Here is an 18,490-nt window from a genome sequence, read left to right on the forward strand (position 1 = left end):
TGTTCAATTGTCCCCCTCTTACAATGCTGTGATTGCTAGTATCACTCAGCCCTCTGTGAGTAGTAAACAGCCATCAGTGTGCTAATGATCCATTGTTAGGCTGATGGTCCTTCTTGAGCATGTGATCAGCTGGTTTTGGTTGTCAGCAGCAAACTGGTTGATCCACTCTGAGAAGGTGCTATTTAAGAGACTGAGCTGAAAACAGCACCTCAGACTGAAGAAGTCTCTCGGACGAGAGACGAAACGTTTCTACATTTTTTGTTGTTTTGCTTTGTTTTGTTTTTTTTTTTGAATGTCCAGAGGACCAGATTTAACTTTTTTCGATCTAAGTCAAATGCAGTATTATACAGAGTAAGGGACTTATTAAACAATGATGCTTTATATTTGCTATATAATACACTTGTAGTCCCGCATTTAATTTACTGTGTCACTGTTTGGGGTACGGCATGTAAAACCATAACAAAGCCTATTTTTATTCTGCAAAAAAGAGCTGTAAAAATTATAACAAAAAAGTGTTATTGTCACCCTTCTAATGTTCTGTTTTGTCAATTGAAAATACTTAAGTTTTATGATTTGGTGGATTATAATATTCTTTTATTCATGTTTAAAGCTCAGAATTGCATGCTACCATCAAACATTCAAACATATTTTGTAAAAAGGAAGAGTTGTTATAATTTGAAGGGCATAGATATTTTTGTTAAACCCAAGTATAGAACCAGTTTAAAGGGTCGGTCTACTACTATACAGGGAATGAGTCTGTGGAATGGTTTGGAAGATGATGCTAAAATGGTGAAGTCAATGTTTATATTTAAGAAAAAGATAAAAACTGTTTTGTTGGAACAATATATATAACTGATTAATATCTATTTTGTTAAGTATGAAATTTTGATGAGTTATGTATTTTGCTGTATTATATATGAATGTTTATGTTTAAATTGATGGTTTGAATTGATTTTGTTTATGAGGGAGCAGATATGATAAGAAATTTTCTTCTGCTTCCTTTCATTTTATATTTGTTTTTCTTTAATTTTTTGAAATTGTATTTGTGTTTTTATTGGAAATTAAATGAAATGAATAAATAAATAAATAAAATAAATAAAATCAAAATAACATCCATACCCAAGCTTGTCACATGTATGTAAATTGCTCTAGTGTTATGTAATTACCGATAGATAGTTTAATGTTTTGAATTATTTTAAACATTCTTCAATTAAAACACACTTGAGCAGCATACTGTACTGTTTTATTTTATTTTGTAGATTGATTCAGTTGAATTGCAAGAAAAACAAGTGCAATTTACAATATCTAGTAAAAACAAAAACCATTTAACTATTTAAGTTAACATTTTATAACTATACACTATAAATTGATAGTGGATTATAGATATTTTATCAAATTATACAATTTCAATTTAAAGAAATCGGCACATTTATGTATTTTTCATGAATAATTATTTACAGTATTTACATCTAAAAAAGTTAAGTCTGGTCCTCTGGACATTCAAAAAACAAAACAAACAAAAAAAAAGGTAGAAACGTTTCGTCTTTCATCCGAAAGACTTCTTCAGTCTGAGGTGCTGCTCACATGGTTGTCAGCAGCAAACTGGTTGATCCACTCTGAGAAAGTGCTTTTATAAGATTGAGCTGAATACAGCACCTAAGACTGAAGAAGTCTTTCGGATGAAAGACGAAACGTTTATACTTTTTTTGTGTTTGTTTTGTTTAAAAAAGTTAATAAAATCTGATCCTCTGGACATTCAAAAAAAACAAAACAAAGCAAAACAACAAAAAAATGTAGAAACGTTTCGTCTCTCATCCGAGAGACTTCCTCAGTCTGAGGTGCTGTATTCAGCTCAGTCTCTTAAATAGCACCTTCTCAGAGTGGATCAACCAGTTTGCTGCTGACAACCAAAACCAGCTGATCACATGCTCAAGAAGGACCATCAGCCTAACAATGGATCATTAGCACACTGATGGCTGTTTACTATTCACAGAGGGCTGAGTGATACTAGCAATCACAGCATTGTAAGAGGGGGACAATTGAACACGTAGGCCTCCACCCGTTTAACGATGGATGGTTTCTTTTCACAAAGATGGCCTCCTTTACTCCTCTCTCAAACCATCGTTCCGCTCTATCCAGGATGTGCACATCTTCATCCCTGAAAGAGTGACCGCTGGCCTGGAGATGAGTGTAGACCGCAGAGTCCTGGCCTGATGATGTTGATCTTCTGTGTATCTTTTTGAATGTCCAGAGGACCAGATTTAATTTTTTTTTATTTTTCTACCTGGATTATTGAGCATGCATCAGGATGTTTGTTTTGTTGTTTTGCTTTTTGAATGTCCAGAGGACCAGACAACTTTTTTAGATTTTTCTACCTGGATCATTGAACATGCATCAAGATACAGTATTTACAGTGATTCATACAGCTTGAGACTGAATATTAAAAATATGAAGGAACAAAAGGGTGATTTATACATTTTATGTTTCTTGCTGCATTGATATATACACGTGGATGAAGGTGTTGAAGTAAAACATGTCCAGTTTAGACTTCATCTGATCAATCAATCATCAATCCATTTATCACACCATACCCGTTCAACAGTTATTGTTTAGTGTACCCGCTGATCATCTGAGTATGTCAGCAGACTCCTCCTCCGCACTTCCTCTGTAAGCAACACGGAAAGCGGAAATGGCTAGCAGTAAGCCTTGGTTGCCGAAGCTGTACCCACGCAGGACATCTGGACTGCTCCCTGGTTCTGGCCTGTAATTCGTGTGACACTTGCAGAGACTGAAGATGCATAAGTTGACTGAGTGTGGGCACAAAACACGTTGGGAAGACTATGCAGCATCGAAGGAAGAGCAGGGAGGTCTGGAGCCATGTGGTGCAGAATGATGCTATGCAGGACTTCTCAGGTGGGCAATGGTGAGACCTCAGTGAGCCCTGTGGCACAGGCCCAAGTCTGGATGGTACCAGCTCCAAAGCTGAGAGACCATCTCTAGGATAAGTGCGATAAGTGGTTGGGACACCAGCTGGTGTAGTTTTTCTCCCGATGTCAGGATGTCAGGATCTGGAAATGGTCCTACAAACACACGAGTGACATAATCACTATTAGTTTTGACAAAGGAAACATAGACATAAAAACATTAACCCAAAGGTTATACCTGTGAAAGCTCAGTAAAGTGTGGCGTGTAAACACCTTTTCCCCCCAGTTTTGGGCTTTCGCACCACCACCTCGCTCGCAGGTTCAGGATGGATTCCCTTACAAGAAATAAACATAAACAATTATGTCAAATAAACAAAAAAAATAAATAAATGTAAAGGGACAAGTGAGCAATTTGGTACGACACAGTGGGACAGATTTGAGAGTTAAGATTTTTACTTCACTTGCAAATATTACTAATTCATAGAGGTTGAACCTGCATTTATTCATTACCTACAAAAACAAATATATTTTTATCTCCTAACTTGTTTGGAATTGTTTGACACAAGTAATATTGAGACTACAACAAATTTCACATGGCACTAATAAAATACAGGTGGGAAAGTTATTACAATTATTGTGATGAAAATCATAACCATCATATACTAAATAATATAACAGAAAATAATGTGTTCCACTCTTATTCTATTTTTTGTTTTACCTGTGTTCTTTGTCTGTGCCATCTTTGTAAATCTCTTGTGCAGGCGCCAGTACAGGAGGACCAGTTGGCAGCTGGAGTTGGGAGTAGTGTGCAGTCTGGTAAAAAAAAAAAAAAAGTGCAACTACATGGTTACAAAAACCTTTACCAGCTGTGCACTTCTACAGAAATAAGCCAACATTTCTTTTTTCAACACCCAGTGATCTGATTTTAGCACTCTATACAGGTCCTTCTAAAAAAATTAGCATATTGTGATTAAGGTCATTATTTTCCATAATGTAATGATAAAAATTAAACTTTCATATATTTCAGATTCATTGCACACCAACTGAAATATTTCAAGTCTTTAATTGTTTTAATACTGATGATTATGGCATACAGCTCATGAAAACCCAAAATGCCTGTCCCAAAAAATTAGCATATTTCATCCCACCAATGAAAGACAAGTGTTTTTAATACAAAAAACACCAACCTTCAAATAATCATGTTCAGTTATGCGCTCAATACTTGGTCGGGAATCCTTTTGCATGAATGACTGCTTCAATGCGGCGTGGCATGGAGGCAATCAGCCTGTGGCACTGCTGAGGTGTTATGGAGGCCCAGGATGCTTCGATAGCGGCCTTAAGCTCATCCAGAGTGTTGGGTCTTGCGTCTCTCAACTTTCTCTTCACAATATCCCACAGGTTCTCTATGGGGTTCAGGTCAGGAGAGTTGGCAGGCCAATTGAGCACAGTAATACCATGGTCAGTAAACCATTTACCAGTGGTTTTGGCACTGTGAGCAGGTGCCAGGTCGTGCTGAAAAATGAAATCTTCATCTCCATAAAGCTTTTCAGCAGATGGAAGCATGAAGTGCTCCAAAATCTCCTGATAGCTAGCTGCATTGACCCTGCCCTTGATAAAACACAGTGGACCAACACCAGCAGCTGACATGGCACCCCAGTGGCTGTGGAAACTTGACACTGGACCTCAAGCAATGTGAATTCTGTGTCTCCTCTCTTCCTCCAGACTCTGGGACCTTGATTTCCAAAGGAAATGCAAAATTTACTGTAATCAGAGAACATAACTTTGGACCACTCAACAGCAGTCCCAGGCGAGATGCTTCTGACGCAGTTTCTTGTTCAAAAGTGGCTTGACCTGGGGAATGCGGCACCTGTAGCCCATTTCCTGCACACGCCTGTGCACAGTGGCTCTGGATGTTTCTACTCCAGACTCAGTCCACTGCTTCCGCTGGTCCCCCAAGGTCTGGAATCGGCCCTTCTCCACAATCCTCCTCAGGGTCCGGTCACCTCTTCTCGTTGTGCAGCGTTTTCTGACACACTTTTCCCTTCCCACAGACTTCCCACTGAGGTGCCTTGATACAGCACTCTGGGAACAGCCTATTCGTTCAGCAATTTCTTTCTGTGTCTTACCCTCTTGCTTGAAGGTGTCAATGATGGCCTTCTGGACAGCAGTCAGGTCGGCAGTCTTACCCATGATTGCGGTTTTGAGTAATGAACAAGGCAGGGAGTTTTTAAAAGCCTCAGGAATCTTTTGCAGGTGTTTAGAGTTACGTCGTTGATTCAGATGGTTAGGTTAATAGCTTGTTTAGAGAACCTTTTCATGATATGCTAATTTTTTGGGACAGGCATTTTGGGTTTTCATGAGCTGTATGCCATAATCATCAGTATTAAAACAATTAAAGACCTGAAATATTTCAATTGGTGTGCAATGAATCTGAAATATATGAAAGTTTCATTTTTATCATTACATTATGAAAAATAATGACCTTTATCACAATATGCTAATTTTTTTAGAAGGACCTGTATATATATATATATATATATATATATATACACACACACACACATATATATATAAATTAATACCTGTTATAACATATTTAGCTTTAAACAAGTAATAGATTGTATAATAGATTGATTCACTTAACACATCACCTTATACACAGCACGCTACATACACACATAAACATGTTTGGCACTAATGGAACCTCATAAAAATATAATTTAAAATTTTATATCATGTCTGTCTCAAATACTCCAAATAATTTAGCACACTAAATTAGGCTTCTTTATTACGATGTTTATGTACTTCATATGTTGTAGCTAACGGTTAGCTCGCTAAGCTACGTCTTTTCTTACCTTGACAGCTGTTGATATTTTCTTCATGCAAGAACTTTTATCCTTTCACGTTCGAGAATTTGCCGCTGCGATTTCCTCATCAGCAGCGAAAGAAAAGGTTGCAAATTAAGCAAAGTTGTTGAAGAGAGAGACATTTCTCCTTAGTGCAAAGACTCACAAAGCAGGAAGTGTCGGTTTCCGGTTGCAGATACAATAAATAATCCAAGCTGCCGTGCTAAAAATCATGTTAAAAATACAAGTGTTGTGTTGGACAGACCTGACATTGCAGATAATAAGATAAAAAGGCTAAAATGCCTTATGATTTTTCTGCCAAAATGCTATGTAAATCTGTGACATTTTGATTAGTCAGAATAACAATTCAAGATATCTTGAACATCATTCTGACTAGTCAAAATGTTAATTCAAGATATCTTAAATAGAAAAGCCGTCTACATGATAAAATATTCATGATATCTTGAATTCATTTTGAGATATCTTAAAATGAATTTTGACTAGTTATAAGTACAGTTGTAGATACCTTTAAGTTAGTTTTGCCTAGTCGTTATTTGCTATCAAGATATCTACAATTTAATTTGCACTAGTCAAAACTTAATTTGTGATATCTAAAAATACATTTAAGATATCTTGAATAATGACATAATTTAAGATATCTTTAATTGTAATTATGACTAGTCAGAACTAAAAGTGAGATATCTTGAAAGCAAATAATGACTAGTCAAAATTCAGTTTAAGATATCTTGAACTGAAGCCTCCATACAACTCAATGGTAAATCTGAGGTCATTTACACTAGTCAGAATGTAATTAGAGATATCTCAAATAAGTATTTTGACTAGTCAAAATGTAATTCAAGATATCTTAAATAACTAATATGTCTAGTCATAACTCAGTTTCAGATATCTGGAATGTAAGCGTGGTGAATCCGATTTTATGTTAAAAGGGCTTGCATATGTTACCGGGGCCCCAACCTGGAGTCAGGACTGGGAAGGGGCTCGTCAGCGAGCGCCTGGTGATTGGGTCTCTATCCATGGAGTTCAGTCAGGCTCAGCCTAAATGAGCAACATTGGTTTGCTTTCCTGTGGGCCCACCAACTGCAGGAGGGGCAATGAGTCAGGCGCATGATGCAATGGGCAGTGGCTGAAGGCGGGGACATTGGCACTCAGACCCTGGCTTACCAAAACTGGCTCTTGAGACATGGAATGTGACCTCTCTGGCGGGGAAGGAGACTGAGCTTGTGTGTGAGTTTGAGAGGTACTGACTAGATACAGTTGGGGTCACCTCGATGCACAGCATGGGCTTTAGAACTAATCTCCTTGAGAGGGGCTGGATCTTATTCCACTGTGGAGTTGCCCATAGTGATAGGTGCCGAGCTGGTGTGCATCTACTTGTAGCCCCCTGACTTGGTGCCTATGTGTTGGAGTTTTCCCCAGTAGATGAGATGGTAACTTCCCTGCACATTCAGGAGGGGGGATAGGCTCTGACTATTGTTTGTGCCCAAGCGTCAAATGGCAGATCAGAGCCTTCTTGGAGTTCTTGGCATGGGTGCTGGAAAGTGGACCAGCTGGGGACTCCTTTATTCTGCTGGAGGACTTCAATGCACATTTGAGTAACAACAGTGTGACCTGGAGGGGCATGATTGGGAGGAACAATGTCTCTGATCTGAACTTGAGCAGTGTTGTGTTGTTGGACTTCTGTGCTAGTCATAGTTTGTCCATCACAAACACCATGTTCTAACAAAAGGGTGTCCATAAGTGCACTTGGCACCAGGATGCCATATCTCGATTGATGATTGACATTGTAGTTGTGTCATCTGATTTGCGGCCTTTTGTTTGGGACACTCGGATGAAGAAAGGAGCTGAGTTGTCAAATGATCACGACCTAGTAGTGAGTTGGATCAAATGGCGGGGGAAGTGCCAGACAGACCCAATAGAGCCAAACGTGTAGTGAGGGTTTGCTGGGAATGCCTGGCAGAAGAACCCGTCAGAAAGATCTTTAACTCACACCTCCGGGAGAGCTTTAACCGCATCCCAGCTGAGGCGGGGGACAATGAGTCCAAGTGGGCCATGTTCTGCGACTCAATTGTTGAAGTGGCTGCCTTGAGCTGTGGCCACAATGTTGTTAGTGTTTCTCGCGGTAGCCATCCTCGAACTCGGTAGTGGACACCCTGGGTTAGGGAGGCTGTCAAGCTGAAGAAAGGAGTCCTATTGGGCCTTGTTGGCTGGTGGGAATCCGGAGGCAGCTGAGGAGTACCGGATTGGCCAAGTGGCCAAGCCTTGGCTATTGCTGAGGTAAAAGCTCAGATGTGGGAGGAGTTTGGTGAGGGCTTGGATGAAGACTCTCGGTCGGCTCCCAGGAGATTCTGGCAAACCATCAAGCGGCTGAAGAGGAAAAAGTAGCTCTTTACTAACAATGTGTTCTGTGAAGGTGGTGGTGGGGGGGGGGGGGGGCTGTTGACCTCAACCAGTGATGTCGTTGATAAGTGGAAGGAATACTTCTCAAACCTTCTCAATCCCACCGGCATGATCTGAAAAGCGCTCATAGACTAATCTCAACACCTCAACGTCAAATGCAAATGTAACCATGTTTTAATTGTGCTTACTGGTAGAGGTTTTTTTATGTCTCAAATCGTGTCCTAATAGAAAAGATGTGAAATATTGTTTTTTGTAATACCATTATCTACCCTCATGTTTCTGCCCCTTTTTCTATCTAAGATTATTATTCTGATAAAGGATAAGAGAGACCGCGCTTAAGAGCAGCAGCTTCGTGCACTCCGTCAATCTTCCGGACGACTGCATGTACATGTTCTCGTTGTGTCTCGGTGCAATGATAATAACGCTTCTGATGCATGCTCAATAATCTAGGTAGAAAAATCTAAAAAAGTTCAATCTGGTCCTCTGGACAGAGGACCAGATTGAACTTTTTTAGATAATAAAGCTTATTCTGATTCTGATGTCTTCCATGGAGGAAGTGAAGTCAGGGTACTTTGGGGTTGGTCTGTCCATAACTGTGCCTGAGGTCACCGAGGTAGTTGAAAAGCTCTGTGGTGGCAGGGCTTCTGGGGTGGATGAGATTCGCCCTGATTTCCTTAAGTATCTGGATGTTGTGGGGATCTGTCTTGGTTGACATGCCTTTGCAACATCGTGAGGACATCTGGGGCAGTGCCACTAGATTGGCAAACTGGGGTGGTGGTTTCCCTCTTCAAAAAGAGGGACCGAAGGATATGTTCCAAGTACAGGGATATCACTCTCCTTAGCCTCCCATGTAAGGTCTATTCAGGGGTGCTGGAGAAGCGAGTCTGATCGTTGGTCGAACCTCAGATCCAGGAGAAACAATGCGGGTTCCACCCTGGCCATGAATGCTGAACCTGCTCTTTACTCTCACTAGGGTCCTCGAGGGGTCATGGGAGTTTGCCCTTCTAGTTTACATGTGTTTTGTGGACTTGGAGAAGGCTTTCAACCATGTTCCTCGGGGGGGGGTACACTGTGGGGGGGTGCTTCGTGAATATGGGATTTGGGGCTTGTTGTTATTGGCTGTTCGGTCCCTATACAAACAGTGCGAGAGTTTGGTTTGCATTGCCAGTAGTAAGTCGGACCCCTTCAGAGTGGGAGTTGGTCTCTGTCAGGGCTGCCCATTGTCACCGATTCTGTTCATAACTTTTATGGACAGAATTTCTTGGTGCAGCCAGGGAGCGGAGGATTTCGGTTCGGTGGGCTCAGGATTCCATCTCTGCTCTTTGCAGATGATATGGCCCTGTTGGCATCATCGTGCTGTGATCTTCAGCTCTCACTGGAGCAGTTCTCAGCCGAGTGTGAAGCGGCTGGGATGAGAATCAGCATCTGCAAATCTGAGGCCATGGTCCTGAACCGGAAAAGGGTGGATTGCTTTCTTCAGGTTGAGGTTGAGGTTCTGCCTCAAGTGGAGGGGTTCAAGTATCTTGGGACTTTTGTTCACGAGTGGGGAATAATGGAGTGTGAGATTGGCAGATGGATTGGTGCAGCATCTGTAGTATTGTGGACTCTGTATTGGTCCATTGTGGTGAAGAGGGAGCTGAGCTGTAAGGCAAAGCTCTCTGTTTACTGGTCGGTCTACGTTCCTACCCTCACCTATGGTCACGAGCTCTGGGTAGTGACCGAAAGAATGAGCTGGACTCTCCCTTAGAGATAGGATGAGAAGTTCAGTTATCTGGGAGAGACTCGGAGAAAAACCGCTGCTCCTCCACATCGAGATGAGCCAGTTGAGGTGGTTCGGGCAGCTGGTAAGGATGCTTCCTGGGTGCCTTCCTCAGGAGATGCTTTGGACATGTCCAACTGGGAGGAGACCCCGGGGAAGACCCAGGACATGATGGAGAGATTATGTCTCTTGGTTGGCCTTGGAATCCTCCCAGAAGAGCTGGAAGAGGTGGCTGTTGAAAGTGATGTGTATGCCTCCCTGCTCAAGCTGCTGCCCCCTCGACCCGACTTCGGAACAAGTGGAAGATAATGGATGGACAGATGGATCTCTGGACCTGTGTAGGTTGCTTAATGGAACCTCTAAGTCTGCAGAACTTCCATTTAAAATGTTCTCAGAAGGGAGCAGTGATGAACCAAGCTGCTGAAATTTTCCCAATGTAGTTTCAATAAAGCTTGATATTTCAAAAAACATAAATGGCACAAGTCCCCACTGTCACAGTAATTATCTTCTGCATAATCTTAATAATTAGAAGTTTAAATGTTTGCAATAAGATCAAGTACGCAATAATAGTTAAGTGGCAAAAAATGGCATGGGAGGAACAAACAGCAACTCAACATGTGCACTTCATGCACTTGCATCAGGTTTTTTGCTCTACACTTTCTGTATAGCTTCCTGGCCCCCCACCCCCACCTATGGACAGTGACCCTGCCTTTACTTTCTCTGAATACAGATGAGCTCATCTGAAATTCAGAGTCCAGTTTCCTTGGTACATGACCCTCTATCCTGGTCCATATGATCTCAAAAGGTTTAGTAACTGAATAATTCACGTCAGTCGACTTTTTGCTGTCACTTTGGGATCTGAGTCTAGTTTCAGAAGGAACCTGATGCATCACACAACATTGTTCATGTTCTTCAAATGCCCGGCTCTGGATGATGATGCGTTACCTGCTTCTCTGGATTCAGGTACCGCACACGACCATCGACGGGTGATGTCTATGTAGAGGATGTCCACTGAAGCCATGCTGAAGCTGCTGCTGCTCAGTTTACATGTCCTGGAAACACAGTGAAACTTAGTAAAGAAGATTTAAGATTTAACTGAAATTTAACCTGGACTAAAATTATATTCCGTCTGAAATTTGAATCAGTCCAAAATCATATCCAATCTTGTCTTGAGATCAGATTCATTTTGAAACATTCTAAAAATAGTTCTAAATATAATAATAATGCCATGTTCAGCTGTCTTTCATTCTGTTTAGACACTAAGCTTTGGGAGGGGCTTGTCCCCAGCTCTCTTATCCACCGACAGGTGGGAGAGAGAAGTTGGAGGAGGAGAAGTTGTGACAGCATGCGCAGTGCCTAGTGATGTCAAAATGAAGCTTTTTGAAGCATAGAATCATTTTGAACCATTGTGTCATGAAGTGGTTCACTACCCAAAGCTTCATTCAATTCCCTTGGGTGACATCAACTGGCAGTAGCGATTCTTGCACCAACTGAAGCCCTGCGAATGTGATGCACTTCTTGCGTAAATAATAGCACTTATGTACATGTGTGTTGTACATGTGTTTTTAGTACCTCATTAAAGATTCTGAGTAATTTACCCATTTAACAGTAATAGGCTAATTTAAAAATAATGTGAACTGTATGTCTGTGTGTCCTCCCCCAGAAAATTTGGAATAAAAGAGATGCCATTTCCTGCATTTGGGTGTATTTTAACAGGTTGTTAAACATTTGAATAAATTGATTAAAAACAGGTCTCTCTTGTAAATGACGAGGATCAATGAGACTAACAACCTGTGTAAATAAAGGTTGAATTGACATTACTATTTTAGAGAGCAATAACAATTAACAAGCCTGTGTATGAATGCACGTCCTTGACAGTCTGTCAGGCGTCCTAACCCCCCTCCCCCCCACCACCACCACCACCTACACACACACACACACACACACACACACACACACACACACACACACACACACACACACACTGCCAAGTGCCGACCTGAACTCTTCTCAGCTGAATTCAGTCCTGTGTGTTCTGCTCCAATCTCAATTGCCACTGTCTCTGTTGTCCAGTTATCCATCCAATTATTTTAGATAAATTGTCTTTTCGACCTTTTGGTCGCTGTTATTTTGACTAATTAGTGCCGTTGTTTTGATACGTGATGTAATACACATCAAACATTTCACTTGTTTTTTTTTGTTTGTTTTTTTACTGTAAGCTTATTTATTATGTCTGAACTGTTATGCACTTTAATGTATGCAGGAGTTCCGACACAGCAGTTGTGCGTGTCCTGCAGAGCTGTGTGGAGACGCTGTGCGTAAAACTGTCTCAGCTCGCACAGCTGAAGGAGGATGAAGACGCTCCCCGCGGGACATGCAGTCTGTGTCTCTGCTGGCAGGAGCGTGGAGCGGCCAGAACATCCACTCGTTGTACTTTAAATAAATAATCAAAATAAAAATGTGCGATGACTTTGGACTTTTAGGGGCGGAGTTGGAGGATCCGAGCAGTCAAAATTATAGAGTTCCAGGATCTTGTTCTGACAGGATCCGGCTCAAATGAACCACTGTCTGAATATCAAAAAACAAGAGCTGTTCGTAAGGTATAATATGTGTAGAATGGGGATGTGAACCGGGGCTTGAGCCATGTAAATACACTGAATCACGCCAAATGTTTGAAACTCCGCCTGTCAACTCGAAGCAGTCAGCTGACTCGGTCTGAATGAAGCAGTGAAGTGGTTCACACGTCATCGACGTCACATGAAGCAAGCTTCAGCCCACTGCTTCACCATAACTACCCTGCTTTACCCATGTTGTTGGTTGCTGCAGCTACCTGAGACGTGCACCGATGTATTTTGTCAGTAAGTCTGGCTGAGCTGGTCGTTGGGGAATGGGCCATCGTCCGACGTGCAGAGCTGCTCTGACCCTGAAAAACAGCTATCAGGCTTGGCTCCAGAGGAGAAACAGGGGACAGAGGGTTCTCACTCCCTGTCGGTGAGCCCCTCTATCTTCGTGATGAGTGCACAGGTGGAAACAGGTACTCTCAGCTTCATTGGGTCGACAGCTGCTCCCGATGAGTACAATGTCATGGCTGGAAATCAGGCCAGACTGGGTCTCGGTGGCTGGAGTGCAGGGCAGCAAACTTTCCCATCAAGTTGTCTGGAGTTAGAGGAGCTAATGGCTCAGCAAAGCCAGATCTAGCATTCGCCACTTCCCAAATATGCCAGGCAGAGCATGTAAAAGTGCGCCAATCGCTGGGGTGGGGGGACCCACTTGGCGGCGGCAGCTCTATTTCCAGCCCTCTAACTGAGAGAGGGAAGCGAGGCTGCTAGCCAACTCCTGGTTGGAGGTGGAAAAATCCGAAACCTGCATAGTATCGAAAAAAATTGAGAGCCTACATGCGTATTCTGATCCAAGGAAGCCATTGCAGATGGCAAGCAGATTGGAGCTGAGGAGATATCCTATCCTGCCAGCTGGGCATGGGTGGAAAGACTCTGCTAAACATCTTCCTTGCTGGCTGAAGAAAAATGGGAGCTGAACCCCAGTCTCAGGGCATTTTATATTTATTGGGGGTGGGGCCCGCATAGCAGATGGGCATGGACTAAAGTTTTCAGTGCTGCACTGCACGTGCAGGGATAAACCCACTAACAAGAGCCTTAAAGGGCAAAGCCTACACAAAATAGAATGTTGGTTACGCATTGTAACCCCAGATTCTATGAGTGTAAGCGTAGCCCTTTAAAAGCTGTTGCTATTGGGTTTACCCGCGCACAGCCCACCGAACACTGAAAACTTCTAGTCCATGCCCACCTGCTGTGTGGGCCCCACCTGGTCCGTTATAAATTGCATCTGGACCGGAGCTTGACTCCCAAAGGCTTACTCTTTTTCTTCAGCCTTTTGAGAGCCAGTGAGGCCCAGTTTTTAAAGGACTACTCAAAGAATATGGGGTTACAATACGTAACCAATGTTCTATTTCGTGTAAGCTATGCCCTTTAAAAGCTGTCGTTATTGGGTTTAAAGGGTGTCGCAGGACATGGTCCATGCCTCACTCGGTCTGTCCGAGAACCATCAAAAACACCCTGATATCCGCCTAAACCTCTTTCTTTATTCAAGCATAATTACGCACCATTGATCCATGTACCTGGTGTGTACTGGACTACAGGCTTGCAGCCTCTGTGAATCTTAATTGAAGGAATGTTTATTCATATCAGGCAACAGAGGAATAAGAGAAGAGAAAAATTCCCAATGAGGAAGAAGGAATTTTCCTGTTTGAACGAGTAATCATAAAAAAACGCCCACTAATAATGACAGAGCATGGCTGTGTTGTTTTATTGTTTGTTGTTTTTATTTATTTCATTTATTTATTTATTTATTTTGTTGTGTGATTGTGAAAAATCACTCTGACATAATTCTGAGAACTGAATGCGTCAGTGAAGAGCTGGAGACATCTCATAAATAAAAACAGATGAAAGGGGTCGGTGATGACCACGAAGCCGCAGAGCAGATGTCCTGCACAGACACCTCTCTGTGCAGAGCTGTGGAGGTAGAAATCTCTCTGGTGGAATGAGCCCTGAGTCCTTCAGGAGGTTGAAGGCCATAAGAACTATACGCTTGTGATATAGCTTCACATAACCAATGTGACAGACGCTGGGAGGATAAAGGCTGACCTTGTGATCATTCTCTGAAATGTACAAACAACTGATCGGATTTACGCATCGCGGCTGTGCGTGTCACATAACACCTGAGTGTGCGTAATGGACAGAGCAGGTGAAACTGTTCCTCCTCCGTAGTTTTATGGGGAAGGGGACAGAACCCATCCATTGTAACGACTCTGGACCTGAACAAACTTGTTATGCTTTTGGGTATAAAAGCAGGATTTAGTCGGAGTTCTGCTGAGCTCTCGTCTCCTTGAATTCTGAGACAAGAAGGAGCGACAGACAGACCTGACAAGTTGCTCACTCTTTTAGCTGATGTCAGAGCTAATAATAAGGCTGTTTTGAGTGACAGATACTTCAAAGGTATCTGGTCCACAGGCTCAAATGGATTTTTAGTGAGTACACTGAGAATGAAAATTATATCCCACTGCGGTGCCAGGGCACGTGTCACTGGCCTGAGCCGGCGCACATCTTTCAGAAACCATTTTGTTAAAGGGTGATTGAAAACTGTTCTATCGTTGAAACATTCATGACAGGAAGAGATTGCTGAAGCATATGTTTTAATTGTGCTGAAAGCTAAATTTCTGTCCAACAGCACCTGCAGGTAGGACATAATGCAGCCCAGGGTCCACCTCCTTTTCTAGGCACCATCGCTGAAAAGCAGCCCATTTAGAAGTGTAAACAGTCGTAGTGGATTTTGCGCGTGCCCCCTGGATGGTACATATTACGTCTTTAGAAAACCCCAATTTTTCCAAGCGTTCTTGTTCAGCAGCCAGACCCAAAGGGGCTGACCTATTATAGGGGTGCTCCTGATTACTCCTCCCGCCTGCAGGAGTGCGTCCTGTCTCCATGGCAACTTCCATGCACGGTTGACCTGTCAGCTGTTGCAGAACCGGGAGCCACAAGGCGTTCATGTGTTTGGGGCGATCAGAATCATTTTCAGATTCTCCTTTTTCACCCTCTTCAACAGTGCTGATATCAGGGAAACTGGAGGGAAGGCATAAATCACCATCTTTGGCCACGGTTTGTGTGCAAACACATTCATCCTCTGTGGTGGAGCATCCTGTGAATTTAGGAAGAAGAATAGGGTGCACTGAGAGTTCTCTCGGGTGGCCATCAGGTCCACCTCCGCTCTCCCGAACCTGCTCCAAATTTGTGAGATTAGATCTGGATGAAGAGACCAATCCCTGTTCAGAGGACCTCCTCTTGACATAATATCTGCTCCTGTGTTTAGAACGCCTGGGATGTAAACTGCTCAGATCGAACATAAATGTGTGCGCGCCCAGCACAGCAATTTCCTGGCTGCATTCAGCAGCTGGGCAGAACGCACGACCCCTGGCAATTTATGTACGCTGCTGCGGTTCTGTTGTCTGTGTGGATCATCACGTGATGATTCTGAACCAGTCGAGCAAAATGTCTGAGCACTTTTTTCTACTGTTCTAAAACATTTATGTGATAAGACGTGCCGGCCGGCCACACACCTATTATCGTTTGTGACAGGCAGGTCCCTCCCCAGCTGGAGAGGGATGCATCTGTGAACACTGATGTGAATGAAGTCAATTTGCCCCTCCCTCTGACAGGTTCAGGGAATTCTTCCAGTGGCTCAGATCCGCTCCCACAGATGGAGGAACGGTGATCAGGCGCTGTTTGTGACGTACAGGGTCGACTTTCAGTCGATTGAACCATCTTTGCAGGCGGCGCATAAACAATAACCCCAGCAGCCCCACAACGTGAGCCGCTGATATCATTCCTAGCAGTCTCATGACTGTCAGCGCTGTTACTGTTCTGAGGGGCCGGACGAACTGAAGCAATGACGTCAGGGATCCCCTCTTCTGTTCTGACAGGACAGCTATCATGTTCACAGAGTTTAGATTCACTCCCAGGAATGTAATTCGCTGGGATGGAATTATAGAGCTCTTCTACCAATTTATTGTGAATCCCAGGTGGGACAGGTGATTCACTAAAACAACTGTTTGTGTCTCTGCCCCTTTTCTGGACTGAGATAACAGCCGGAGGCGGTCCAGATAAAACAGGATTTTTATCCCTCTCATTCGAAGCGGCTGCAGAGCTGCCTCCATGCATTTTGAGAATGTGTGCGGGGCGAGCGCGTATCCCAACGGCAGATGGATGTACTGAAAACAGACCCCCTGGAAGGAAAAACGGAGGAATTTCCTGTGTTTGTTTATTATTGGAATGTGGAAATATGCATCCTTCAGGTCTATGGACACAAACCAATCCCCTCGTGTCACAAATTCGAGAACATGTTTCACCGTCACCATGAGAGAGGGTCGTTCCATGATGAATTTGTTGAAAACAAACAGATCCAGAATTGGATTGAGCCCTTCTGACTTCTTCGGAACCAGGAAGTACTGAGAGTAAAAACCGGCTTCCTCCTCTCCCGGGGGAAATCTGGAAATCACGTCTTTTTCCAGAAGCTTCATCAATTCTGATTGGAGGATTACGCCTTGTTCTGGGGATGTGAAATGGGATTCTAACATGCCGTTGAATTTTGGTGGTGTTTTTGCAAGCTGCAGAGTGTAACCCTTGCGAATTAAACAATGCAACCATTTGTTCAGGCTGCCTGTTTTCTGTTACGCCGTTATGCACTCTGAAAATGGGAGCGTGTGAATGTTTTGTTTCGTACGGTAGAACAATAATTGAGCTTCTACCAGCGTCGTATCCTGTGGGGGGGGGGGGGGGGGCTTCGCCCACACTGACCCATAGGAGGCTGGCATGAAAAGGGCCTGGATAGGGAGGAGAACCGGAGTTAGCGGGTGAACAAAACAAGCGCCACTTCAGTGGAGGTTCAACTTCAGCGCACACTTCTGTTAGCTGGTTAGGAAAAAAAGATGGATAAACCTTGCGTAAAGCTCTCGCTTTAACTGCAGGTTCATGTTTTTTACCTGAGTGTGTGGGGAAAGAAAGGTCCCTGTGTTGTTTGGGTTTTAACTTTGCGTTAAACATCTTACCATTATGTGTTTTCTGACAGCTGCCCTCAGCGCTCACTTTCTCTGACAGGTGAGGCTGGTGGATGAGTGGAGGAGTCACGGAGCGCAGCTCCTCCATCTCTTCCTGTTTGTGTGTGTAGTGATGTAGAGATTGATGTCGGAGGTCTATCTAAAAAAGTTAAATCTGGTCCTCTGGACATTCAAAAAAAACAAAACAAAGCAAAACAACAAAAAAAATGTAAAAACGTTTTGTCTCTCATCCGAGAGACTTCCTCAGTCTGAGGTGCTGTATTCAGCTCAGTCTCTTAAATAGCACCTTCTCAGAGTGGATCAACCAGTTTTGCTGCTGACAACCAAAACCAGCTGATCACATGCTCAAGAAAGACCATCAGCCTAACAATGGATCATCAGCACACTGATGGCTGTTTACTATTCACAGAGGGCTAAGTGATACTAGCAATCACAGCATTGTAAGAGGGGGACAATTGAACACATAGGCCTCCACCCCTGTTTAACGATGGACTGTTTCTTTTCACAAAGATGGCCTCCTTTACTCCTCTCTCAAACCATCGTTCCTCTCTATCCAGGATGTGCACATCTTCATCCCTGAAAGAGTGACCACTGGCCTGGAGATGAGTGTAGACCGCAGAGTCCTGGCCTGATGATGTTGATCTTCTGTGCTGGGCCATCCTTTTGGCCAGTGGCTGTTTTGTTTCCCCGATGTAAGACTGATCACAGCCCTCCTGACACTGAACAGCATACACAACATTACTCTGTTTGTGCCAGGGGACTGGATCTTTGGGATGAACCAGTCTTTGCCGTAATGTATTTTGGGGTTTAAAAGCGACTGGGACGTTATGTTTAGAAAATAAACGTCTCAGTTTCTCTGATACTCCCTGAACATATGGAATGACCACTGGTCTGGGTCTGGGTTCCTCCTTTTCAC

The 18,490-nt window shown here is 43.2% G+C and overlaps 1 protein-coding gene across 1 annotated transcript in view; it reads right to left on the reverse strand.

Moving 5' to 3' along the window:
- Nucleotides 1–3,155: 3,155 nt before the first annotated feature.
- Nucleotides 3,156–18,490, reverse strand: part of ttll11 (tubulin tyrosine ligase-like family, member 11) — a 113,166-nt gene continuing 97,831 nt past the window's right edge. Inside the window, exons 10-12 of the mRNA XM_037692545.1 lie at nucleotides 10,893–10,999; nucleotides 3,643–3,737; nucleotides 3,156–3,259 (exon numbers count right to left, since the gene is read on the reverse strand). Of these exons, the coding sequence (XP_037548473.1) occupies nucleotides 3,173–3,259; nucleotides 3,643–3,737; nucleotides 10,893–10,999 (289 nt within the window). The 3' untranslated portion in view covers nucleotides 3,156–3,172. The remainder of the gene's footprint in view (nucleotides 3,260–3,642; nucleotides 3,738–10,892; nucleotides 11,000–18,490) is intronic.

This window comes from Nematolebias whitei, chromosome 18 (assembly GCF_014905685.2).
Source record: "Nematolebias whitei isolate Nwh7 chromosome 18, NemWhi1, whole genome shotgun sequence".
In the NCBI taxonomy this organism is placed as follows: domain Eukaryota; kingdom Metazoa; phylum Chordata; class Actinopteri; order Cyprinodontiformes; family Rivulidae; genus Nematolebias; species Nematolebias whitei.